The following is a 26,622-nucleotide window of genomic DNA, read 5'->3' as shown; positions in this document are numbered from 1 at the left end:
ACTCTCAATTATGGTACCAACCAATTTGGTTCCTTCACGTATATTCATTTCCCTTCATTTTCAGCATTCATTATTTTCGGCCAATGGATCTTTAACAATTATGGATTCATACTGTTCGACTATAACATAGTGATAAACCGAGCCATGGACGATTTGGTGCATAGATATGACATGGATGTGAACGTCGAGGAGGGCATATCAACATTATGGAAGGAATCCCAGCAACTCTAAACAAGACCGTAAGAGAATCACTTGCAATAGAAGAGGTGATATGTGTACCAGGGGAAAAAGTTAGAGACTCCTTACAAATGACATTGAGAAGTTTAACGTAAAGGCACTTTCATTTTCACTCGAGAGACAGTAGATCCAGAAAAAGTACTATGCAATAGTAATGTAGACCAACCTCCCCTCTCACTTTTGTGAGAGTTGTACAGGGATATGAATGTATGGTCCCTCTTCAAGCTAAGTCTAAAAGTTATTATTTAGACAGATTCAAAGTTCTCGCAGCAGATTGTACCCTAAAGGCAACGGACATTGGTGCATGCAATTATTGGTAGCTCAACTAAAGATATAGTGCCAAATAAACTTTGGCAAGAACTCGTATATGAAGTTTTCTAATTGGCTTCCAAGCAATCAGGGTACGGTTTCATGTTATATGAACCAACACTCCATTCAGAAAAATAAATAACGTATGAAGTATTTTCAGCTCCAATGGGCCAAGTAGAGAGTGGTCTTGTCACCAACTTTCTAGATGATTTTTCCTGAAGATTTTTAAGTACTCATTTTCTCAGTGTGCAAAACCACCTACAAGACATTACAACCTTGATTTTGAGATTGAAATTGGACTAATTCCATAATGCAAATGTAGTGGAACTCCTATTTCATCATAATGGGTGATTGTTCCTATTCAACCCACCGATAGTTCTTGTCAAAAATTTATATCTAATTTTTCCTTCAAAAAAATTTATATCTAATTTTGCATTTAGGCATTAAATTAATTAACTAGTCTACTTTAGTATATTCTAGTATCTTTTTATTTATTTAATAAATTACAAATTCTGATTGATGAATAGATGAGGTAGTAGTTTGGTTAGGCAATTCATGGGTTTGCAACAATTAGTCTATGGTTCCCACGGTCAACTTGCTAATTGACTACGACCCACTTGCTGTGCTTTCATCTTGATCATTGATTCCATGCTCGACTGCAACTAGTACCGACCAATATTGGCCACCATAGCCAAGCTAGTATAATCAGTTGCAGTGAAATTTTTTAAAGACTCTAGAAAAATCTTCTGTTTAAGCTCCCACGAGACATTGAAATTTAGCGACTCAACCTAATCATCGGTTGACATGACGGCCCATCTCAATCACCTAACTCTGATGAGGATTTGCCATAATTGCACTCATCAAGAACAAGAAAGGACCATGCAGGCATGAAAGCAGATTTTGTATACAACCAAGCGCAGACTTGATGCAAAGCATTAAGGAAGAATACAAGGGAGTGATTTTTAATCCACACATTTCACAACCCACATCAGCAAAGACAAGGCATGCTTACATAAGTGGGGAACCCACACACCTATCAATCAACATAATAATGCCCTTGTTTTATAATAATGCCCTTGTTCTAAAGCAAGGCCACCCCACCAGCCCCCAACCCCACAACACCTTAATATGGGATGGTTAGGCAAAGGGAGCCCTTTTTATAAGGGATGGTTAGAGCGAGGACCCCCAATATATGTTATATGGTTTGGATTGTGAGAGCATCTTTTTAAGAAATTATATTCTATAAAGCATGCAACACATGGTTGTGCACCCTGTCAATCACAAGCGCTTGTTTCTATAGTTTCATTCATCAAGTGGGTGCACCGCTTCAAGAGCGAGCGGCTGTGGTTGATGGCATGCTCGGTCGCATGGTGCATTGCCGTAGAGCATATGGTCTCTTCGCATCTTCCACGTGCTTAAAATTCTAGGATGGCGAGAGGGAGGGAGAGAGAGAGAGAGAGAGAGAGAGAGAGGAGGGCTGAGGAACCAAGGGAGGGGGATCAAATTGGTTTGAGAGAAGGTTTAGGTCCACCAACTGGTGGTTAGAAGAATGAACACCTTAACAATCCCAGCACCAACTCCAAAGGAGTGAAGGAGATAGGAAGGAACTCTCAGACTTGGCTAAAAAGAGAGGTAAAAAGGAGAGAGACAAATAAGGGAGAGAAGAGAGAGAGCAAGAGGCCATTCTCATGCCTTTTTGAAGGTGAGGAGGGATCGAGTACTGTTCTCACGTGCAAGTTAGAATGTTGGTTCTGCTGATGATAATCTAATGAGATGACAGAGAGAGAAGGGAAAGCAAGTTAAAGAGAATCATTAGTGGGCTTATTATATTATTCTAGGTGCTGGCATGGGAAGTGGAAGGAGGATTATTATATAGGAGAGGAGGAGAAGCAGAGGAGAGAAAAGAAAAAGAATTAGGAGGTGGCTGGCGATTTGAATCCTTGGGATCGGTTTTGTCTCCGTATTGGGAGGATTTCTCACAGAGGATCGGCTGCGAATTCATGCTTTCCTGCTCCCCACAACGCGCACAGCAGCCCTCCTCCCGCGGTTTATCTCTCAACAAAGTTTCCACCCCTCTTGCTACTTCTCTCAGGTATTATTATTTTTATTGCTTCGTTTCTATCCCCTTCTTTTTATCTATCCAAGTACCTATCAACAGGTACATATAATCTTATATCTGCACTTCTTTTTTAATTAATCGCCGTCTCATTTATTTCCTCTTCTTCTCCTGTTCTTTTTGTCTCTTTCTCTCTATAATTTTTTTCGAGCCTTATTATTCTTTTTATGTCTGGTGGGTGCAACAAACTTTCTCCCTTGACTTGTTTTTTATTTTGAAAATTTTGTTTCTTCTTGGCAAGGAGGGATTATCTTGTGGAATAATTGACCGGAAGCTGATTCTGTTGTTTTTCTTCTTGGGTGCTCTCCTCTTTCTTTGGTTGAATGAGCTCTTCTGATAAAGTGGTTTGTGTTCTGTTTTCCTACCTTGCTTAATCTTGGTTTTTCCCTGCTCTGCTTTTGGGATGGGGGAAGCTTTTCTTTCTTTCTTTCTTTCTTTCTTCTTTTTGCGTCTGGGTGTGTTGACTAGCTGGAAGGAATGGAGTCTTTGAGATGAGTTTTGGGTTTTATAGGTGAAAGCCCTTTCCCTAACAGATGCTAAAAGGAAAGGGCGATAAAGTAGAGTTATTTGGCTCTTTTGGTGGTAATTTTTACTGCTTTTTATTGCTGCTTTTCTGTTAGTTGGCATAAATTGTTGTGTGCTTTGAGCTGAAATTGGTGGGGATTGAGATTCTGAAATCTTTCACTAGAAGTATGTTACTTGCCTTACTTTTCGATATCGTGCAAGCATGTAGCCTTAAAAGGAAAGGAACTTGGTTTTATTTGTTTGATTGTTCATCCAGATTGATCCTGAGCTTGTTCTTTCATGACCGAAGAGGTGGAACAACTCTGAGCATTTTTCTGCTGATTACTCTTCCGATCGTTGTAGCAAGGTAAAGACTTTAGGCTATGGTGTTCGATCGTTCTATGTCTTTGTTTTTGTATGTCTGTATTGATCCTCCTATGTTCTTAATTTGTTTTAATAAGTCCTTGTCTAGCCCTTTCTTCCGGTTATGCTAACTCGGTGGTTCAGAAACTGTCATGGCCAGAGCAGTTGGTTTTTATACTTTGCTTAGAAGTATAAGGAAAAGAAATGCCAAATTATGATATAATTTCACCCCCTTTTTTTTTCTTGATGGTGTTATCAAGACATTCTTGGTTAAAAACGAAAACCAAATCAATAAACCATGTTATATTTACAAATAAATTTCCACTACTTTCTCTTTTGAATTCTATGCTAATTTTTCCCTATATTTAATTATTTATTAGTTAGCGTTTGTATATGCCCTTTATCGCATACCTGCTGACCTTTTTTTCTGCGCACAACTTCTTGCAGACAACTCATTTCTTCACGGAGAACTCAAGCTTTCTGTGTTATGGAAGGTGTTACAGTTGGGAACCTTCCTGACTCCTCGCGACAAGCAGCTAGCCTACTGCTGTACCCAATGTTGTCATGATTTATTGTTCAACTCCTCCTATTTATAAAGATCTTGAACTTTTTGAAATCAAGGGACAGAAAAATGGCTACTTTCTACACCAGCTCTACTAATCAAAGAGATGCCATGCCAAATCTGTGCCTAAGGGATCCTGGACATACTCCATATCCTGAGTCATCGGTTACTGGCAACATGCTGTATGTTAACTACCCATCTTCTAGTCTGTATTCAGATGCTTTGGCAGGCAATGCTCAATCCCAGCAGAATTCTGTCAAGGTCCCTGTTCCCATTGCTATGATTTCACAAGGCTCATCTGTGGAAGGCCCTAACATGGTGACTTCTCATCTTGGCGAAAATGCTTATAATGCTTGGAGGGATGGGAGAAATGAGATGTTGTTCATGCAAACAATTGGTGGGTCAATGAATGGTGCAGGAGATCTTATTCGCAGTTCTGTTAGTAATAATCTCCAGATGGGTCTGCAGACACAGTTGGGCATCTTAAATGGCCAGGAGTTGTCTTTGCAGCACTCAAATGTTTCCACCATGCAAAACCAAGGACTGTCACTTAGCCTCAGCACGCAAATTCCAGTTCCTTCATTCCAGTACCGGCCTGCGACCTCAGACTTATCTTTCTTTGGGCCACATCAGTCAACTACAGGAAACAGTGGGTCATGTAGAGATGATGAATCTAGAAACAAAAATATGCATGCTAACCTCTCTGCTTATGGAGTTTCAAGTCTTACAAATCCCATTTCAAATTCTAAGTATCTCAAGGCAGCACAAGAGTTACTTGATGAAGTTGTTAACGTCCGGAAGGCTTTGAAGGACAAAGCAGATAAAAGTCAAAGTGTCCATACTTCTGCTGGTACCGCTGGTTGTAAGGATACTGATGGGGCAACAAAGAGTGAAGGGATGCCTTCAAACGCTCAAGAGTCCACTGCCAATTCGCCTGGTGAGCTCTCACCTTCTGGAAGGCAGGACCTTCAGAACAAGGTCACAAAACTGTTGGCTATGTTGGATGAGGTGGGTATATATTGATTTTCCAATTCAAGTTTCTTTATTTGAAGTTTCCTTCATATGTAGTAAAAGAAAAAATTGTAGGTTTGAGCAGCACCATTTCTAGTAAAGGTTAGTCATTTCTTCTTTCTATTCATAGTTCAATGTTTTCTTTTTTATTTTCAAATTCATACAATACTTGTAATTCCTCAGTCCAATGCATATTTTAGGTTTTATTGCACCATAGTTCCATGTTGTTAGATAATGCTGGAACATAATGTGTATATAAATATCTATTTTTTTAGCGCTTGCTCTATCTGTTTCTTTTTTATATTAGACTGTTCAGCTTATTATTATGCTCTGTTTTATGTGTTATGATTTTTTTGAAGGAGTAACTTGTGTAGAGGTTTCTTGTTGGATGTGATTTTTAATTGTGTAGTGGGCTTTCTGTTAATTGTCTTCACACATGTATTTGAAATAACTTACATGAAATCTCTCTCTCTCTCTCTCTCTCTCTCTCTCTCTCTACACACACATAGAGAGATGTGTGATTGTGTATGTTGACGGATAGATAGGAAAATTGCCATTCTCGTTGCGCTGATTACTCAGAATTGCTTCAGGTATCTTATTGGTGATACATACTCCATTGTAATCAACTCCTCTACTTGTTTTAAGTTTTACAAGTATAGAGGTATAAAGTGAAAATTAATTAGCTATTACAGGTTTAATGGTTTTTGTTGACTCTTATATTGATCTCTTTGAAGGAATGTGGAAATTTATTTGATAGGTATAATGCATCCCTCCATGCCCACATCAGGTGAAGCCACCTACTACTCCTAAGCTGACTGGGTTATGTGATTAATTAATCAGAATTCTCACACTTAATGAGACTGTCCTTGCTTTAGAGATATCAATGTAACTTTGACAGTTTACTACCTTAAGAAGCTTATCAATTGAGTTTCCATAGTTTTGCCGTGTACCGCCACTTCCAGATTGGCAGGTAGGTCTAAGTCTTCAAAATTGATAATTCAACCTCTTTGAGTATTGAAACCCCAAGTTCCCTGCCTTTGCTTTATTATTTCTATGGAGAGAATGATGGATGAACCCTCTCCATTGTGCTAAATAACAGCCATAGGTAGTAGCTTCTTACCCAAATATGATGAACCACCCATCCATAAACATATTGCACGACGTTATGCTTTTGTTATACAAAAGTGGTATTGAGGAGACTTGAAGTCAAGGCATGCCATACCATACCGAACCGGATGGTACGAGATATACCGTAACATACTGGTTTAGTACCGGTGCATGGCACAGGGGGCATACCAATACTCGGTATACCGAACTGGCTCCCATACCGGATGTTCCGACACAGTAATAAGGTGGCACCACTATGGGGCCCGGTACCAAGGCGGAGTACCTTGCTTGAAGTTATTTATTGAGAAATGAAAAACATGGAACATCTTCATGAATCTTTACATTTCAGAAGCGAAGTTCTGTACGACTGCCTTTCATAAGGTGAAGTGTTACAAAAATGGAAATTGAGATAGATGTCGGGTGAAACAAGGTAGAGCAAAGTGAGAAATGATTATAGTAGAGTAGTTTAAGGAGTTGGCAAATTAAGGACAAAGTTTTTGAGAGATTGAGATTGTATGAGTATGGACAAAGGGCATGAAGATTCAAGATGTCTTTCATAAGGTGGTGCTATAATTTGGGTTGAAGGATGTGAAAATAGGAGCAGAAGACCTCAGCTTACAATTACTGGATGCTGTGAGCAAGACTACGAAAAATCTTGAATAGCATCAGAGGCATCCTTAAATAGGATCCTTGGCATGTGAGGATGCATAAATCCGACCCCAAGTAGTTAGGTCAAGGATCATAAATTATGGCTATGGTTTCTTGATTTGTTGGAAACATTATAGAGCAAAATGTTCACTTTATTATGATAATCATAGTTATTTATTTAAGACCAGGCCCTGCTCCTGACAAGAATATCACATATCTTATGTTAATAGTCATTCTTGTGATTCCTAGATCTGTCTAATGTGCAAAGGATGGTGTCCAACATTTGAAAACCCTCTGTGAAACAGTCTATACACAATTTTTGGAAACTGGTTGAGGTATTGAAAAATAGTAAACATGGAGTGTTTCTTCACTGGTCTTCTGAAGTGGGTTACAGAAAATGGTATGATAAAAATTTGATATCTCTTAGAAGTTGTTTGAGAACTTATGTTGAGTATAGAAATATGTAAAAAGTTTTAAGTAAAGAACACCTTACTGGACCATTTCATAATGTTTCAATGTCCTCATTTGCCCACAAGTTTCAGCCATATAGCAATTCTTTATTCCATATCATGCTTTTCTCACTATTTCCGGAAAGTTTTTTAAGTTTTGTTTGTTATGTTCATGCCTTATGTTTGAACATGTCAAGTACCTAGGATTGTGTAATGCTTCTTTCATAGATATCTCTCATCACAATGGTATACTAGTGTTTTTATTAAAAGTAAGGTACTCTATCTCGATACTGGGCTCTATGCCGGTGCCACCCTGTCATCGTGTTGATATGCCTGGTATAGGGGCCAGTTTGGCATACAGAGTGTCGGTACGCCTTCTGTACTGTGTATTGGTACCAAACTGATACGGTACAGTATGCTCCGTATTGTGCAGTTCGCTATGCTCCATACCGTGCGGTTCGATACGGTATGGCATACCACGATCAAATCAAAAGGAAGCTGTGATTCTATTGTGGTTTCTACAAGCTAATTCACTTTTTCTACATTTGTGTTTCATTGGATTGAAATGGGTGAAATAAGTTGCCTTTTTAGTTTGAGAAAGGTAGAGTATCCACTATTTTGTTATTAAGTACTCTTTGGTATGGAGGCAGAATTGAAGATATAATCAAGATAAAGGAAGAGGGCAATGGTCATCAACTGATTGACAACATCTTTCAACTTCTTTGGTTACATCATAGAGTTCTCTTTGATTAATCCTTCTCTTCCCCTTGTTGGCTTTCAGTTTGATCTGTCTGTTTCCTTACATAGGGTAAATCAGCTGTTTCTTATCATGATATTGGTTTTGTTGAGTTTAGATTGGATCTGGAAAGCACTAGTCTTTAGGATTGAAGTAGAGTAAAATTGAGGATTAATACATGGCTTTCCGTGGACCTTTATTGTTTTTCTTAATGCGCTGATGGCATGTTTTATGGATACATGATAACTGGTGTTCCTGTTCTTTTCCAGAGCTTTCCCTTTTCTCCCTCTTTGTTTGTCCACCATTGTGTTTTCCCTTTTCTTTCTCTTCTTCTTTTATTCCTTATCTTTCCTTTCCTTTGCTGTATCATTTTTTTTATATAATGGTGGAATGATGATATATTCTTTAATGTAGCATATAATTAACATTAACATTAACCAACAATCCTGATCCCATCTTTATCAGAACAGCCGTATGGACCAAAGTATTGTCGATGAAAGCTCAATAATGTCTTACCACTGGCTCTCTACCTCGTGTTAATGCTCAAATAAGTTTGTGCCACATTCCTATCTACGAAACTCTGTGGAAGTGAGGGACCTACTGCTAAACCTAAAAGGGCCAGCTAATGATTGGGAGATCTACTAATTTAGTAAATTGTCCTGATCTTGCTGTTATAGGATTTAAGGTTTTTTGACCATCTAAAAGCATCAAACTGTGCAGTTTGTTTTCATCTCTTAAGTGGTATTTATATCTCATTACTTTTCTCTATTGATGCCATAATTTAAATGATGCATTAAACAATTTGCCAGCCTAGAGATTTCAAGTATAGATATTTCAACTATACATAAGTGGGAGACCTTTTTTCTCAATTACTAACACATTATAATTCTTGGGCAACCTTCACAGCAATGCTTGTTTGGGATCTGTCAGCGAATACTTTTGGGCTTGTTACTGTTGTTTTAACACTTCCAAACTTTTATGAACTTGCTGACCATCACTACTATACTCATATAAGTCCAAAAAGGAAAAAGAAAAGAGAGCACATTTCTTTCATTGAAGAAATTTTTTTTTTCTATGCTGCAATTCGAGCTCATGCATCTATTCTTTTTGCTCTAACTAATCTTAGCAGCTAAAGCATATGTCCGTATGATTCATTTTCTAACATCATATATTGTTAATCTATCATTCATATAACTAAAGTATGTCAAGTTCTTAGTTCTTATAACATTTTGGCAATGGTATTGAACAATGTATTCCTATTACTCTAGCTAGAAGTCTTTTCGCATACTGTTAAAAGGAAATTGACCAGCTCTTCAAGAATTATCCACTTTGAGCTCTATATTAGGGCTTCAGATTCTTCATGACTTAAATGAGAGGATGTTTGATGTAGTTTACATGCCTTTACACCAACTGTATTACATCAGAAAATTTGAATGTTTAGGTTACTAGCATGTTGAATTGCACCTACTTTGTTCCATGGTCCCAGTCATCATGCATTGGGATGATTAAATTTATTGAACTCTTGTATGGTGATTTGACAAGTTAATGGTACATAGTGATGTGGGTTCAACTCTAAAACATGAATAGAAGCATCAAATCTTATCTCAACTATCTTTGACTGACTTCATGAATCATTTTTATTTAATAATTCCTATTAAGGTTTTAAAACCCGTAGGACGGGTGTCCCAGTTTTCCTACGGAATGCGATGCCCCACATCCTGCCCCATCCTAGTGACCATTCTAGTTGAGCATTTCGGTACTTGCTTGGGACACCCTTTTATATATATATATATATATATTTCATTTTTTATTTAAAAAATTATCTTGAAGTTTTCTTGCTTTATTTGTTTGTTTAAACATATTTAAACTTCAAAAGTAATACATTTATGATAAATTGGCCCTATTTTTACTAGCTCGGGGAGAATATCAAAGCCCCCAACTTTGTTCCTTCCTTCTGCCCATCATTTCAGGCATGAATTGGGTGGTGCACATGTCAACTACAGTCATAATAATGATGAGATAAGTGGGGAGACTCAAAATAGAGGTCTTACCCCCACCTCGATTTAATTCATTTGATGCATGTATACTAGACTACAAGGTAGACCGAATTGGACCGAACCGTCTGGTTCGGCCTGTGCCGAGCCGACCCAGTGGAAAATCGGGTCGATTCGCCTATTGAAATTCGTTTCAGCCCCGAACTGGCCGGAATGAGTTCCGAACCGACTGGAACTGGCCATAAAAGGCCCAAACTAGACCGAGCCGGCTGGAAGCGGCCTGAAACCGGCTGGCTCCATCCAAACTCAGTGCGAACCGGATGGTTTGCACTGAGTCAACCCGATTCGGAACCGGACCCCCTCCTCCTCTGATTTTTTTTTGTTAAAAACAAGTATTGGGAAGGCCGAAGGCCTTTTTTTGGAAGTTCCACCGACTCTTCTTTTCTCCTAATTTGCGAACACGACTGGTGGAGCTCGTGACAATTGCATATAGGAGACGAGCTCCTCGGGGTCATTTAGGAGGATACGATGCAGTTGCAAATGATTTCGCACGTGGAGTAGGATCTATAGACGTATCAGATTCTGAGTCATATACTGGATCCTATTACTCATAGCCACAGACAGCCGATGACCCATATGGATACGAATATGGATATGGTGCGTCTGAGGAATCTTTTGTCGCTACTATCCTACATAGTCTGAAACATTTTATGGGTCGGATTTTGCTGCTGATTTATTTGGATGGGTCTCCTCACATCCGTTTTATCAACCAGTTTATTTGCCAAAAGATACCTCTCAGAGCTAGAACTTCAACAAGAGATACGAAAGTACTTATAATATGGAGCAGTTCCTTATGGAATGAATATACAAGACTAAAACACCGTTTGGTTAGAGGGATGGGCTAATGTGCCTCCTGACTATGCTAACGATTCGTATCTACGAGAAACATTGTTACTCGACGAGATTGTGAGGATCCGTGCGGGTGTGTGTTTAGTCCCACATCGGTTATTTGCTGGGTAGATCTTGGATATTTATACAGGATCAAGGAACCTAAATAGTAACTTCCGGCTAGCCATTTTGGGTGAGGTCCTGGGGTGTTACAAATGGTATCAGAGCGGACCTGGCCCATAACCTATGTGGACTAGGGGACACTGCAGCACGGATCCATTGGGGCTAACCATGAGCCGATCGTGGTGTTTGTGATTAGATTTGAATAGATTTGAACCCTTAGCCTGACGAGGACGTCAGGGCTTGAATGGGGGGAGTATGTGAGGATCCGTGCGGGCGTGTGTTTAGTCCCACATCGGTTATTCGCTGGGTAGATCTTGGGTATTTATACAGGATCAAGGAACCTAAATAGTAACTTCCGGCTAGCCATTTTGGGTGAGGACCTGGGGTGTTACAGAGATATTAGATATCGGTATGTATGTTGTACTTTAAATATATGTAATTGATTATATTATTTTATATTTTTCACCTTACTACTTGATTTAAGGATATTTTATGTTGCTTTTTGTAGGACGCAGCATTTTTCTAATTATTTTATATTTTGTATCATTTTAAAACAATAAGATGCATCATTTAGGTTAAATTGGATTTATAGAAACATCAAAAAATATCAAAAAAACAAAAAAAAATTAGACTTAAAATTATTAAAAAATTCAAAAATATTGATTACCAATTAAATCAACTTGAAAAACTTCAAAAAAAAGGTTGTGTTAGTACGAAACCGGCATGCCTAAGTGTACCTTGTGTCGGTACGGTACCAAACCGGTACAGTATCGACCTGCCTGCCGACTAGTGTACCAGTTTGGCGAACCTTGCTATGCTATATGCTTATATTTAAGCAGAGTCATTTAATATGGCACATGCTTTCAAATAGGGGCCATTTATTGGAGAAAGTAAAAAAATATTTTGATATTTCTTTTTTTTTTTTGGAATATTTTTTTTGGAACCTTATCCAATTACTAAAAAAGTCCAGTACTTTCTGCTTGATCAATGCTAGGTTCATATATTGGACCCCTCTAAAAATTTGATAATCTTACTAAAATAGAATATATATTAAAAAATAAAATTTATAGTAGTTTGATCCTAACCTTATAACATATCATAATTTCATGCGAAAAACATTATCATAATTATCTCATTTTACTTTATGTGGCTCAATTAATGATAAAAGAAGCTCTCACCTTAATTAAGCAAGAAGTTCCTGATGTGGAAGATGGCTCAACTCTTCTTCCTTTCCTCTCCCATCCTCTCTTTTCCTCTTCCTCTCGTATTTCAGCTGCAACGGCGAAGGGCCGATGCTTATAACATCTCAATGTCTTGACATGTGGGACTAAGCTCCATCACGCATCCCTGACTTAGTTGTTTTATTCCTAGACGCTAAGAATTTCACCGCAGAGCAATGCGACCAAACAATGCTGGTGCTTCAAATCTCAATCACATCTATTGAAATAAAATCAACTCTCAAAAGAAGTGGGTTGCAGGTGAGCACCACATTAATTGAAGAGACAGAGAGGAGAGGGAGGTGAAAAAGAGAGAGTGGAAAGGAAATTAATTAAAAAAATTAAAAAGAGGAGTGGACAGGTGAGTTCTATATTGATTAAAGATAGATCGAGTGGGGGAGGGGAGCGGAAAAGCACACAAGAGAGAGAGTGAGAGGGGAGGGAAAATTAACTCTCTCTCTCTCTCTCTCTGTGAACTCTCTCAGTCAGCGTCCACTAGGATAGGGGTGCTACGTTCCACCATTGGATCACCAGTTGTTCGCTTTGATATCTATGCGGATGGATGAATGATGAGTTTTGAGTGCTTTAGGATATGTGTGGTTGGTGATCTGGTGATACTTTCATATGAAGGAAGGAGAATCCTTCTTTTGCATGAAAGATACAACCCTGTTCCATGTCTACTCCCTGCTGACCGTGTGTATGCTCATCGGAAAGGAAAAAAAATGTGAGCACGTGACTGGCTGAGCCCCATGCTCATCGGGGAAAAAATGGAAGAAGAAGAAAAGGAGGATCCTCACGAACCTGAGCCTTTGTGCCTCCTCCCTCCCAGCAACAGTGGGCTAAGCCAAAGCCAATACATTATCGAAAAAAAAGTAGACCTAAACTGATCTTTCCTTCCTTCTCCCTCCCAGCAATGATTCGAAGCATTGTCAAAAAAAAAAAAAAGGTGCAGCTGAGGGCATATTCCGATCGGGATGGCGGTATTGGTGCGTGACGCTGCCAGGCTGAAGGCGAGCTGCCAAGATGGGGGACGGAAGTGTGTTTTAGGTCCCGCACCTATCCCATGTGCCATAATCTCATTGGCATAGGATGGGACCAGTTGGGACTGCCCTCGTCCTGCTGGGGCTTCAATCCTTAATTCCTATTAACTTGATAACTGTTTTCTAGCATTTCAAAAGTATAAAGAGGTCTAGGCCTTGTCACATGGTAGCTCCTTTCAAAGTTGATGTTTAGAGCCAATTGTAATGGACGTTGTCGTTTCCTCCTTTTGTCATGCCAAAACTCTTTCATTACCAACTAAGCATTTATCTACAATTTATGTATAATTGACATATCCAAATATCCGGTTTGGAAATATGCTTTGAGGTTCAATATAGACAATATGATGGCAATCTCATTTTATCTTTAGGTATCAATTATTGTGCATGCCTGATCAAATTGATACTTTAGTTGGCTTTTGCATCGAAGGTTTTTATAGGAGCAGCTATGCCTATGAATTTAACAGGACAAATTGAACGACTCGGTAAGTTTTTAAGGTTTGAGTTTTCCCCTATATACTTTGGAAGTACACCACTGATTAGATTTAGATTTATACTTTGGATAAAGGTGATCAAATGATGTTTGTTGAATTTATGGATTCACAACTAGATCTATGGTCTGCATTTATTTTCTTTTTTAGTCCAATACCAATAAATATTGATTTAAGTTTAACAAAATCATCAATTCCAATGTTCAAAAGCCTATAGGTGGCCCATGGGCAGCTAGGAGGCGAGGTAGGTGTTAGATGGGTGGCAAAGGTCAAGGCAACCCAAAAATAATAATTTAATAAGTTGACAAATATAATGATGAAAACTAGCTATATCCATAAAACTTGGAACATAACATATTCAATAAGATGTAGTAAGTTTATTGAAATTACCAACTTGGGAATAATCAAACTCATAAATCAATTCCATCCATCATACTCAAATTTAATGCAAAATATTATGGCAGGCGCCGGGTGACCATTTGGGGGCTTTTTTGAGACTGGTCTAGATGGCCAAGGTGACAAACTTCTAGAATAATATTCTTTTTTTATTATTTTTCAATGAAATGATAATTACCATTGCTTTATCTTAAAAATTTCCTGATCTCTTGTTTTCACCTCCAAATTAAATTTTAACCTACAACTTATAAGAGACAACCCCATCATTGAAAAATTATAGATATGCTATTAAAAATTAAATTTATGAAATGAAGGTAAGTGCTTTTTTTAATTTGACTTTTTGTTTTTCCTGAAATCACATAAATGATGTAATAGTCTATGGATTTAACATCGAGTCAAAATATTGATTTTTCCTTGTAGAAATTTTGTGTCTCTCAGTTGAATTGAAAAATATTCAACAATTGTCATAACAAAATAGTATATTATTGATATGTGGATTTTATACTAGATTCATATGTCTATTTTAAACGTTATTAGAAAACTTTGCAAATGTATTAAAATAGGGAAAATTATATTTAACTTATTGAGTAATGATAGTTTATGTGTAACTAGTGTTGGCATTGTGCTATATCTCCTAGAGGAAACAAGGATGCCTGTGACCTGTGAAACTTCATACAATTAAAAAATATTTTATTGTTCATGTAAGCTTCCAAAGTACACTCCAATATTTGGTTGGTGCACTTGTTTCACTCCCTTAGAAAGAGCAAGAGTTGAACATGAATAATGTATTTAATAAAGACAAGAATTTATGTCAAGTGTGCATTTACTAGATGTGGACTCAGTCATCCAAGCCACAGCATTCGTAGGCATTTCTATCCCATATACTTGTACCGGTATGCTGTACTGGTTGGTACCGGGCGTACCGTACCCGTATCGATGGGTACTGGTATTGGTATGCCAATATCGGTACGCCTGGCGTACCGCGTACCGTACCATACCGACACTCGGTACGCCTATACTAGTGCGGCACCGGTACGGGGTTCGGTACCGGTACGGCGAACCTAGCAATGTACCTATATAAATCATGGGTGGATGCATTTGTGTAAATAGTTTGTGGGTCCATACTAGATTTTTTTTTTCTTCAGAAAAATATATTACTCTGTTGTTTTGCTTTATGATTAGTAGAAAGAGATGAAAACTAAGGACAAGGATTTAATCGTTGATTCATTTTAATTGGTAGAAAAAGAGCTGATCAAACTTGGAAATTGTATGAAATCTTAGACTTGTTCTTCACCCACCCTTAACTAAAATGTCAAAGTTGGTACATGATCTGACTAAAATAAATATGATAGTTTCAAAAAAAATATTATTACTATCTTAATATTATTTAAGATCAAAATCATATTGGATGAAGTTGTAAAGATAGAGGTAGACTGATAATCATGTGGGATGAAGTAGTAATGAAGGATTTGATATCACTACATCTTTTAGAAAGTGTAGCCCTAAAAAGAGCAGAATGGAGAAAAGGTTTCATATAGGTAACCCAACTAGTGAAGGATTGAGGCTTAGTTGACTTGAGTTGAGTTGAGTTGTATATTTTTTCTTTGTGCTTAAAATTACATGATATGGTATGATATGCTACCTTATGGCTTATACCTTTGGTGCTGGTGTTTTCTCAATAGCTAATTGCCTCCACAAACTATATGAAATAACTTTTATTCAGTCAACACTTCTATCAATTATTTTACCATTATCCAAATCCATGAATTACAAATTTTCTCTAAAATTTAGGTTTTGAATATTGGTATCAAATATCTAACCATTTTTTTATTGGAATGGTATGGTCGTATTGGTACGATAGTAGTACAGATGGTGAAAACATCAAAAATAATGAAAAACTATCGCTACTGACTGGTACAGTTTGTATAATACCATCTATATGCATCGGTGTAGAACACTACAGACTGCAATGGCTGGTATGTATCGATAATTGCTAATACATATTGGTATAGGTTTCAGCTTCCCAGCACCCGTATCAGTGCTAGTTTGGCATCGGTAGGATACGGTATCAATGGTACCATCCCGTTCTAGTGATTTTTGAATTCATGAAGAAAATCAATTTCTTATGCTTTTTTATGAATACAAACACTAACTTTACTTGCAAGGGGAAAATTTTAACTAATAAATAGTTAAATATATTTTTTTCTATATAATGCTTCTTGGATTATCCCTAAACTTACAATTCAATATAATTCTTTTGAAAAGGACACACAGTGTTGTATCTATGTATATATACTTTACAATACTTGGTCCCTACCATTCCCTTCTTGTCATAGCAGCAACGGAGTCATCGTCTATCTCATCAACTGTCTTCCTGGTATGATGGAATTGAACAAAGAAGATTTGTTTAGGAAGTGATGCTTACATTCCATAGTTTAGAAATCTAGGTGGATTTAGGTGAATCCAGGTAGATATAGCCAAAATACTGTACATTATGCCCTTTGCATATTCGCTATCTAGGATTAGCTTTCAATTCTGTAAATTTATGAGGATCATTATTGTTAGGACATCAACTGAAGTGTGTGAAACTCAAAATTTTGAATTACCATAAAAGCTTAGCTTCAAAGCTATGATGATTGATGATGATCATTTAAAGAAAATGTCTTTTAGATAGGAGATTATTTAATAATGCATTGTGATTCAGATTTTTAAAGGGTATGCTGGTGATTTGATGGCTAATAGGACTAGAGCTTTGGTGAATGCTAGACAAGAATTACAGGGACATGAAGTTGCCTTTCTTGGTTTTGTGCGTGAGTTCCATGCGCATGAGTTTGAAAAGTGTATTAAGCAACTGCAAGAGTGGACAAATTGCAAATGCATGGATTTTATTTGAAGAGCTGTGGCTTTTGAGATGGATGAATAGTACTGTGGCTTTGTATGCTTAACAAGAAACAAAATATCAAACCAACACTATCAAAGATGTTATGCTAACTAGAGTGTTAACAATCTTCTATACCATGCATACCCATTACTGATTGATGGAGTGACATATGACTTGTTTAATTTCCATGTTAAATGTAGCCTAAAACAACCACGAATCCTTATAATGGACAAGAATATGCCAAGGTAAAAGTGGGAAACAAAAAATATCTCAATTGTAATTTATAATGTTGGATGGCTATGGATGGATCCTTGTGGTCTTTGTTAATTGATGACTTTAATTAATTAACTTACAAATCAGTTTAAATCTAATTAAAAATATCATGTTTTAAATTATGTAATTTTGAATATTATAAGAAACTATATAATTTGGTTGTTATCTCAGAAAAACATCAATCAAAAGTATATTTGGATAATATAATAAAAAATTACTCTAAAAGAAAACCCAACTATACATTAAAAAAATAAAAACTCTTCTCTATGGGTTATGCTATATTCTCTAAATTCTCTTGGATTGATCACCAATCTGTGTCAAAATTCAGATTCATTTCTGAATGGGATATAATATTTTAAGTTGAATGTCTGGCTTAAAGGCAAGCTGGTTCAAAGATATATCAATCTAGCAGGGAAATAAAAAGGAAAATTTTAGATCTTGTTATAGGAAAATATGGAGACTTGCATAATCAAAGAAGCGAAGAGACTTACAGAAACACAGGAGGAGGATGTGGGGATTTCCTATGAAAAAGAGAGAGACTAAATACGTGGCATCTTTACATGGTAATGGCTTTGGATTCCTTGATTGCTTAACTACTGAGCTAAGTTGGATTTCTTACTTGAGATTTAAATTGAATGAAGACATTAATGGAAGCCATGTTCCTTCCAAACAGGTGCAGTTAGGGTTGGGAATAGGGAATAGCATTTTCTTTTTTTCTTGTGTGTGTGTGTGTTTGGGGGGTGGGGGGTTAAGATGGCCCTCCCTACCCCATGGCTTGGCCCTCCCTACCCCATGGCTTTGCTCTACGCCTCTACCACCAGAGGAGAAGAATGAAGGAAACTAATTGCCAAGGTTGCTTATATGCAGTGAGGCCAGCTGTGGTCCTAACTAGGAGCTTGGATCTGTGTTGAAGGTCCTCGTAAGTGGAGATAATAAAAAAGGGGATGAGCTATGGGTGTCTATGATGCCATATGAAGACTTAGCACAGTTTGCCAAGTATGACTATCCTCATAGAGTTAAATAAGGTCTACGGTTGGTTAATAGTATTTCAATATAAATATACTTTAAATATAATAGGAGCAGATTTTGAAATTTGCCTTTCTTTTTCCTTGATGTAAATTAGGAAATAGTGAGATTTACCACATGACACTCAAATTTATTGTAAGGAAACACTTATTCGAATGTTTAGTCTTACAATCAAGGTACGCCGAACTGGTGCTGGTCGGCATACCAGTGGCGATCCGGACCGAGTCGGTATCGGTTCGGGCCGTGCCTAACCGGTACCGACCTGGTCCACCGTAGGAGAGTGCACCCGCGTGGTTCCTAGCGCGCGGGCGCAGGCGTACTTTCCTCTGCACGGGACGCGTGCGCAGGACACTATTCTTCCCTGTGCTTCCACGGGCGAGGCTGCGAGCAAGGGCCGCTTCGCCGCGCGTTTTCCCATGCGCGTGCTGTCCAAAGCGCGGAGCACGCTGCCCAGGGTGCGAGGGTGCTTCCCCGTGCATTTCTCCGCGCATGGGCGCATTTTTCCGCTCGTTTTTCCATGCGAGGGTGCGTTTCCCCGCGATTCCCTGTGCGTTGGCACCTTCCTTTTTCTTTTTCTCTTCTTTCCTTTTTCTTTTTCTTCTCTTCTCTCTTCTCCTCTCTCCTCTCTTCTCCTCTCTTTCCCCCTTCTTCCGCGAGCAAGGAAGGGCGAATAGAGCTCTTGGAAGGGGGGTGATCCTCGTTGGGGTGCTTGAGAGGGGGTCGGCCCGAGGCCCGGCCTTCTTTCTCCTTCTCTTCTTCTCCTTTCTCTTCTTCTTCCTCTTCTTTCTTCCTCTTCTTTTCTCTTCTTCCTCTTCTTCTTCCCCGTGCATGCAGGCACGCTGCCCTGCGCGTACCTGTGGGAACCGCTCCGGTTCGCACCGGTACAATGCGGTATCCGTCCGGTTTGCACTGATACGCTGCGTGAATTGGTCGGTTTCGGCCCTAAGGGGCCAAAACCTTTTTCCATACCGGAACCAAACCGGTCAGGGACTGGACTGGTCCGGTACGTGCTGAACCGGCCAGTATGGGCTGGTTCAGCATACCATGGTTACAATGCTCCTTTCTGAGGCAAAGCTGTTGGGCAAATTAGATATCAATTACACAGTTTTTTTCATGTATAGCTTCATTTTCGATGTTTATTTGTAATATTTGAATCTCATTCATGAGAAGCATTAGATTTATTAGGTTATTTTTGCTAATAATGAATTTACTTCTATGAGCTTATTTATCCAATATTATAAAAATGGGCTGTCGACCTGATGCCCATCCACCATGCTCGTCCAAGCTTGGGATTGGCAACAGCTGCTTTTCTCATACATTGTCTTGTTAAATCATTAGTTCATTTTTGAAAACTCACCAACTCTGTACACTTTTACTGCAGCATAAAAAGCAGTAAGACTTTCAAGTGCGATTTTTAAATTCCTCCCATTGGACGATGTTCATTGCTAGGTTTTCATAGTATTCTTCCTCACAAGCTTAGTATAATACTTACAGAAAAGAAGCCTTTTGTATTTTGGTATGAAGTAATAAGGCTTTCCTAGTTTGGTAAGTATTACATGACTTCTGCTGTTTTTTTTTTTTAACCACAACCATCATTTGGAAGACTTATCATTTAGTTTGATCCTCAGCTGCCAAAACCTAGAGTTGTTAGGAGTGCGCAGAGGAAGTAGATAACTTGAAAACACTTCAAGTAAGAAAACCTTTAAGAAGTGGTTCTGGTTTTGAGTTTCCATGGAGTTTCCCAAGTGGGCACATTACTTTAGGTAGAATTTTCCTGGTACTAAGGTTTGTTCCTAGTGTCTTAGGAAATCCTGTGATGTGGAGTTATGGACTACTGTATTCACTTTTGATTTTATTGTTTTGGGTGCTAAAAGCTAATTTCCTGTTATACATCACCTTAAACGCTAGTTTACCCTGTCATATATCTTGCCACTAGAATAAACATGCTGGTTATGTTTAAGTTTCTACAACAAGGATTTTTTTGTTGTTTGTCCAAAACATTGCCATAACATAAATCCCTCATTTGGCATTGGAAATTTATCATCACTATATATTAACTATAATTATTTTGGGGACCAAGTAAAGATTTTTCAAGTGGGATTTAGTTCTGTTTGTCTTTTTTTCTCGTAGAGAGTTCTCCTTTTCTGATACTTATTATCTATTCTATATCTGTTTTCTCCTAAGCGTAAATGAGTTTAGACATGCAAAGGGTAGATGCAGTACGGGTGGTACTTGAAGGTAGGGATCAGATATCACAGTATAATAAAAGAGTTAGCTAGGATGGGTCTTAGGAGTCGAAAAGTTTCTAATATGATCTTATTAGTATGACAAGATCCAATAGGCAATCAATCTGGAAAGGTCCTAGAAGGAATGCAAATGAAAAATAATGTCAAACTAGTAAAGACAATGGTGAGGACAAGGGACAAACTAAATTTAAATGAAGGGAATAGGAGTAAAATGTTGGTTCATTTTTTTCTAGTGATCAATGAGAACTCGGAACATAAAAAGTATACGGTTATTATAGCTTTTTTTTTATATATAAGTATTTTAAAAGGTACATGAGCAATTTGCCAAACCACTTATGTGATCCTGTTGTGCAGCCTCTTGACCTATCAGCAGCAAGCAATTTGCATGCCAAACCCCACCCTTCCTCCTCCCCAGTCTCATCCATTAGTGCCCTAACATTGTATCTTTGTTACAACATGCAAGTTTCTCTTACTTCTGCATCTTACTTTGAATTGATTGTTTATCATTTAGAGTAGTCATTTGTAGGGAACGTCATTTTACTAATAGAACCATGTAATTCTTCACCAAAACAAGTCCTTAAGTTACATGTGAGAGTACTCATCAATAGATGTTTTTTAAAGATTTACCAAGTTATTTCTGTTTTCCTAGTTATTTTTACTTCTTTATGAATCAACAGTTTCTTTACATAATCTGCATAATGTCTAACTAAAACCTGCACTATGTGGTTCTTTGGGCATCAAAATACCACTAATTCCCTTTAGAACACTTATTTGCAAAAACAAAATGAACTGAAAAACTACACCGATAATAAGGAAAAACCGATGGGCTAAACCATGATTTTGTATGGTTTTATTTTGACAAAATAAAGCATGTAAATTAATTAGTGATTGGGTGATAGGAAAGAGCATTGGACAAAGCGAAAAAGAAAAAAGATTTGGCATTATGTGACACCATGAAATTGTTGGAGAGGGTGTTGAGAAAAGGAGTCAACGATTTGGAAAAAAAAAAGGTAGAAGGCTTTACACTTATCAAGCATAACATTTTATGGAAAGATCAAAAGAGAAAAAATGACCAGGCACAGTTCTTGTCAACATGGGGAGATCATAAGAGAACCAGGAGAGGTATTTTTTTCAAAATATGTTAGGGACATAAATAAGAATATGCTTAACAAATGGTCATATGGACAATTTTTGTGGTGGTTGTAAGGCGAGTCTATAGCATGTGATAAGCATACATCTAGAATAGGCTTTATACTTTACCTTATAAAAAAATTTGATACTTCTCATAGTTTTCATTTGATATTCACAAAGAAAACTAGAGGTCTATTTCATTTGTGAATGATAACCATAACCATAACTATCATGCCTTGTCCCAACTATTGGGGGTCTGCTTAATAAATCCTTGTTCACCAAGAATTTCTATGGACAACGATCTTTGATGTTAAAACAAGGGAAGATATTGAACTTGGATTTGTTTCATAGCTTAACATGTTCTTTATAAGTGTGAACCTACCATCTAAGATTTCAAGTCTCAGGATGGGGGGCATCCTAGATATCTCATCTCGTTCCTATGCGAAAAGAGGATCGAAAGGTGACTGGACTCCGAAACCCATCCATGCAGGGAAAGAAGAAAGAGGAAAAAGAAACAAAAGAAGATGAAAAGGAAAAAAAAGAAAGTAAGAAAAGAAGAAGAAAAAGCAAAGCAAGGAAGGAAAGGAGAAGAAAAAAAAAAGGAAAAAAGGAAAGAAGGGAGAAGAAAGAATAAAAAGCAAGAAAAGGAGAAAAGGAAGAAAGGAAAGAAAGAAGCAACCAAGGAAAGAAAAAAGCGAGGAAAAAGAAAAAGGAAGAATAAAAGGAAGGAAAGAAAGAAGAGAAGAAATAAAGAACAAAAGAAATAAAAAAAGAAAGAAAGAAACCAAGGAAAGAAGAAGGGAGAGGGAACCCGGCGAGACACTCAGGGTGTCCTGTTCCATGGAGAAGCCAGGAGTTCCTTATCCCACGGATTTAAAACCTTGCTAACATCAACTGTTCCCTGTTTCCGTTTGGGATTTGAAACCATCTGTGATGGTTATTTCTTGAATGCTGGAATTAATGAGTGTAACATGGGCGTTCTACATTGAAATTGTACTTGGAAAGTTTGAGGTTAAGGGTTTGAGAACCAATCTATTTAAAAAATATATATGGGCTGCAGTATCAGTGGGAAAATTATTGTGAGCCTTCAATCAAGGTTCAAGATTGATTTCCTTGAAATACCTATAAACAATAATTTTACATCCAATCTAGTGTAGAGAAGTGGACAGTGGACAAAAATATTTCTAGTACAGTTAGTCATCTGTAGATGTTATTGACTGACAAATGCCCATCTAATTTAGGGAAAAGTCTAGGATACATTAGCAAGGATGGCAATGTCATATTGCTGGACTGTTTGAAAAAGAGGGTGTCAATAAATAAATGAGTTGGTAGAAATAAGAATCCTTGTGCTAGAAAAGATGGGGGACAAAAATTGTAATAGTAAATAGAGGAAGCTTAAAATGTTGCATCAGGCAAGTGATGAAGCATTGGTTGAAAAGAATATTCATGCATGAAATTTCTGAAGCAAGCATTGACTACTTCATGTGAAAAGATTTGATCAAGATGGCTGAGAAAAGCTCTATCCTGTCTAGATTTATGCCTAGTATCTAGTGATCAAACTTTGTTACTTTTTGCGTAGAAGATTTGTTCCAAGTATATACTGTATACTTCTGCAAGTATATTCTGAATACTTCTGCACGTATATACTCAAGATTTCTGCGTACCTTTATCTCAGCTGTTATATCATCAAAAGCTTCAAACATTTTCTGATTGTGTTTAATACTAGTGACTTAGTATGCAGTCATTGATATTGAGATTTGAGAAGACGTTTGTTCTAGTCTCTGAGGGAAGACTACTTCGCTTTGTACCTTTATCTCAATGATTTTGATCACCTTTCAAGTATTTATTGATTACTTATGCATATACCTTCATCTGAGCTATTGTACCATCAAAATCTTCAAACTCATTTTTGATTATTTTTAATCCCAACGACATGAATATGCAGTCCTTGATGTTGAGAAGATGTTCCTAGTCTCTGAGGGAAGATTGTGCTTGTGTTTAGTGACACTCTTAGGTCATCTACCACATTGTATAACCATCCATGCTGAAGAATCAGTGCATATCTGCTTTCACTGAGAATTTCGTAAAAGTCTTATTTTAATTATTACCCCAAAATTGTGTGCTGGTCCAGATGAGAGGACAGCAATAAGTTATCTCCAAAAACAAGAGAAGAAACCTACATGCAATCATTAAGCATAACTATTTAACTAGAACAATGTACATATGGTGTTGTTTTTTGAATCTAATTTAAGACAGTATTTATGATTTATAAGTGAAGGAAAGCTGCATTAATCAATTTTCAGTGAGATCCACATCAGCAATGTCATAAACCTGAGAGAATTTTGGGTTTAAGGCTCCAAAACATCCTGTGTTCTGCCAAGAAGACTACTACCAATGTTATACCGTCAATCATATCAATGAGAAATTGCATGCTTTGCTAATTTCATTGCATGATTGATTTTACTGCTCTTTATCTGTGGATTAAATTGCACTTCGTTTCCCTCCTATTGCAGGTTGATAGAAGATATAAACAATATTACCATCAAATGCAGATTGTAGTGTCATCTTTTGATGTATTTGCTGGTTCTGGGGCTGCTAAACCTTACACCGCACTTGCCCTTCAGACAATCTCTCGGCACTTCCGCTGCCTCAGAGATGCCATCAGTGGTCAGATTCGAGCTACTCGGAAAAGCCTTGGAGAGCAAGACAGTTCAATTAGCAAGGGAGGTGGAATCTCTCGCCTCCGATATATAGACCATCAGCTAAGGCAACAGAGGGCCATGCAGCAGTTTGGTATGATGCAACAGCATGCTTGGAGGCCACAGAGGGGGTTACCTGAGTCATCTGTCTCAGTCCTTCGTGCTTGGCTGTTTGAGCACTTTCTTCATCCGTAAACTTCAACTACCTCCTCCTGGAAATTTGATAATATTAGTGTATATTTGTTCTTATTCATTGTTTTTTATGTAATCTTTTGCCAGTTACCCAAAGGATTCTGAGAAGCTGATGCTTGCAAGACAGACAGGCTTGACAAGGAGTCAGGTATGCTCCTCACTATTTATATGAGAACTTTAAAGGTTTATATCTGGACATGTTTAGGATTTTTTCCCCCTTTAATGATTAATGCAATGTCTGATGGTGTCGGTCACATAGAGAGCAAGTCTATCATTCTTCTCTCAATACTCTCTACTGTAATTTCCTTTATTCTATCTAACCTTCTATCTTTATCATTTGTTATTTGTCTGCCTTCCAACTTCTACTTCATGATCCTTCAGCAACTATGCATGCTGTATCAGCTCCTCTATGCACCAATGCAGCTTAGTTCTCTTTGCACCTGATACTTAATATTTATCTTGTATTGGGTCCTGTTCCCCTTTTAGGTATCTGCTTACCACCCACTGTCAAACATATATTTGACTTAGATCTCTAGGTTACATATCCTATTAATGGATTACCACATATTATGTTACAAGGACAACATTTAGAGCTACATCCTATTCAATCCATGCCAGTCAGGTAGCATTTAATTCTGTTATTTTTAGTTGTTCATCATTTGCTCTCCCTTTGTCTAGGTTTCAAACTGGTTCATTAATGCTCGAGTTCGGCTTTGGAAGCCTATGATCGAGGAAATGTACAGAGAAGAGATTGGTGATGCGGAGATTGACTCAAACTCTTCATCAGAGAATCCGCCCATACATAAGGATGAGATCCGATCCTCTGAGAATGAGGAGGACTTACAAAGCCCTCCAGGGGAAAGATGCCAGATAAACCAACTTAATGACTCAAAGTCGAAAGCCATCCACAACATGGATACGGGTGGGGCGTCTGCCAGCTTTCGGGACAAAACAAGTTCGGATGATGCTTATATGAATCTTAAGTTGAACGAGCAAAGACCGAATGGCAATGACTGTAGCCTTCTACAAGATGCCTTCACCCACTCGGAGGGGAGTGGAAGGTATATGGCTTATCAGACGGCTGAGTTTGGTCAGTATGGGAATAGCGATGTCTCTCTCACGTTGGGGCTGCAACACTGTGATGGAAGCCTTCCTGTATCAAATGGTCCACAGAACTTTCTTGCGATGAGGGGGGAAGACATTTATGGTGCAGCTGCTCCAATTGGAGCTGATACAACTGATTATGATTACATGAGTATGGATGATCGGCGGCACAGGTTTGGGTCATCGCATCTACTTCATGATTTTGTTGCTTAAAACACCAAGTTTTACTGTGGTGGCTGTTCAAATAAGTGATGCTGGAATAGCATGCCCAAAGCTGCCTTTGGATACGGTTTGCAGACACCATAGAAGCAAGTTCATTAGCATGATATATGGTGTAATATAAGACAGATAAAGTGAGTGGGTGGAATACACAGGGTAGCATGTTGTAAAGATAGATGCATAGTTGTGTAATTGTTGAAGAAGAGAACATGTACTATCATTTGAGTATCATCCTTCTGTATACTATTGGAATGGCTTCAGTCCTAGTGTGATAACTGTATGAGATTGTAAGAACTGGTGTGATGGTTTTTCCTTCGGGCGGAACCAAACACCTCTCTTTTGTCATGGAAGGAGGATCTTAATCCTATTCTTTGCCATGGCTAATTTGTTTGATGGAATGTTTCATTTACTGCAAACAACGGTTACATTTGTAGCTCTATACTGGGGCAGAGAAGTAAATTAATCTTGGGGATGATCCAACCCTCTCCATCCTCCATGTCTCTACTTTTCAACCTTAGGATCCAACCTTCCTTTCTTCTGTTGCGTTGTGTCCAGAAACATCTTTGTTAGTCATGGTACTGCCCCGTCTATCTTTATTTCATCATCAGGGGTTCTTTGCCATGACTCTCCCCGTCCTTCACACCCTTCTTTACACCATTGACC

General features: G+C 38.0%; 1 protein-coding gene across 5 annotated transcripts; it reads left to right on the top strand.

Annotated features, from left to right (window-relative positions):
• Nucleotides 1-2,012: 2,012 nt before the first annotated feature.
• On the top strand, nucleotides 2,013-26,338 carry LOC120103661 (BEL1-like homeodomain protein 7). 5 transcript variants are annotated; one of them, XM_039132029.1, is made up of 6 exons: nucleotides 2,014-2,638; nucleotides 3,444-3,533; nucleotides 3,977-5,099; nucleotides 24,259-24,635; nucleotides 24,724-24,784; nucleotides 25,315-26,338. In XM_039132029.1, exons 3-6 carry the CDS (start codon nucleotides 4,161-4,163, stop codon nucleotides 25,951-25,953), a joined length of 2,016 nt encoding a protein of 671 aa, XP_038987957.1. In that variant the 5' UTR covers nucleotides 2,014-2,638; nucleotides 3,444-3,533; nucleotides 3,977-4,160; the 3' UTR covers nucleotides 25,954-26,338. The 5 variants fall into 5 exon arrangements, with proteins under 5 accessions (XP_038987961.1, XP_038987957.1, XP_038987958.1 ...); XM_039132030.1 differs by lacking the exon at nucleotides 2,014-2,638 and adding an exon at nucleotides 2,826-3,006; XM_039132032.1 differs by lacking the exon at nucleotides 2,014-2,638 and adding an exon at nucleotides 3,026-3,244.
• Nucleotides 26,339-26,622: the final 284 nt, after the last annotated feature.

The sequence above is a fragment of the Phoenix dactylifera genome, chromosome 11 (assembly GCF_009389715.1).
Source record: "Phoenix dactylifera cultivar Barhee BC4 chromosome 11, palm_55x_up_171113_PBpolish2nd_filt_p, whole genome shotgun sequence".
NCBI classification, from domain to species: domain Eukaryota; kingdom Viridiplantae; phylum Streptophyta; class Magnoliopsida; order Arecales; family Arecaceae; genus Phoenix; species Phoenix dactylifera.
Note: the sequence above shows the minus strand (reverse complement) of the source record. Positions and strands in the feature narration are given on the sequence as shown.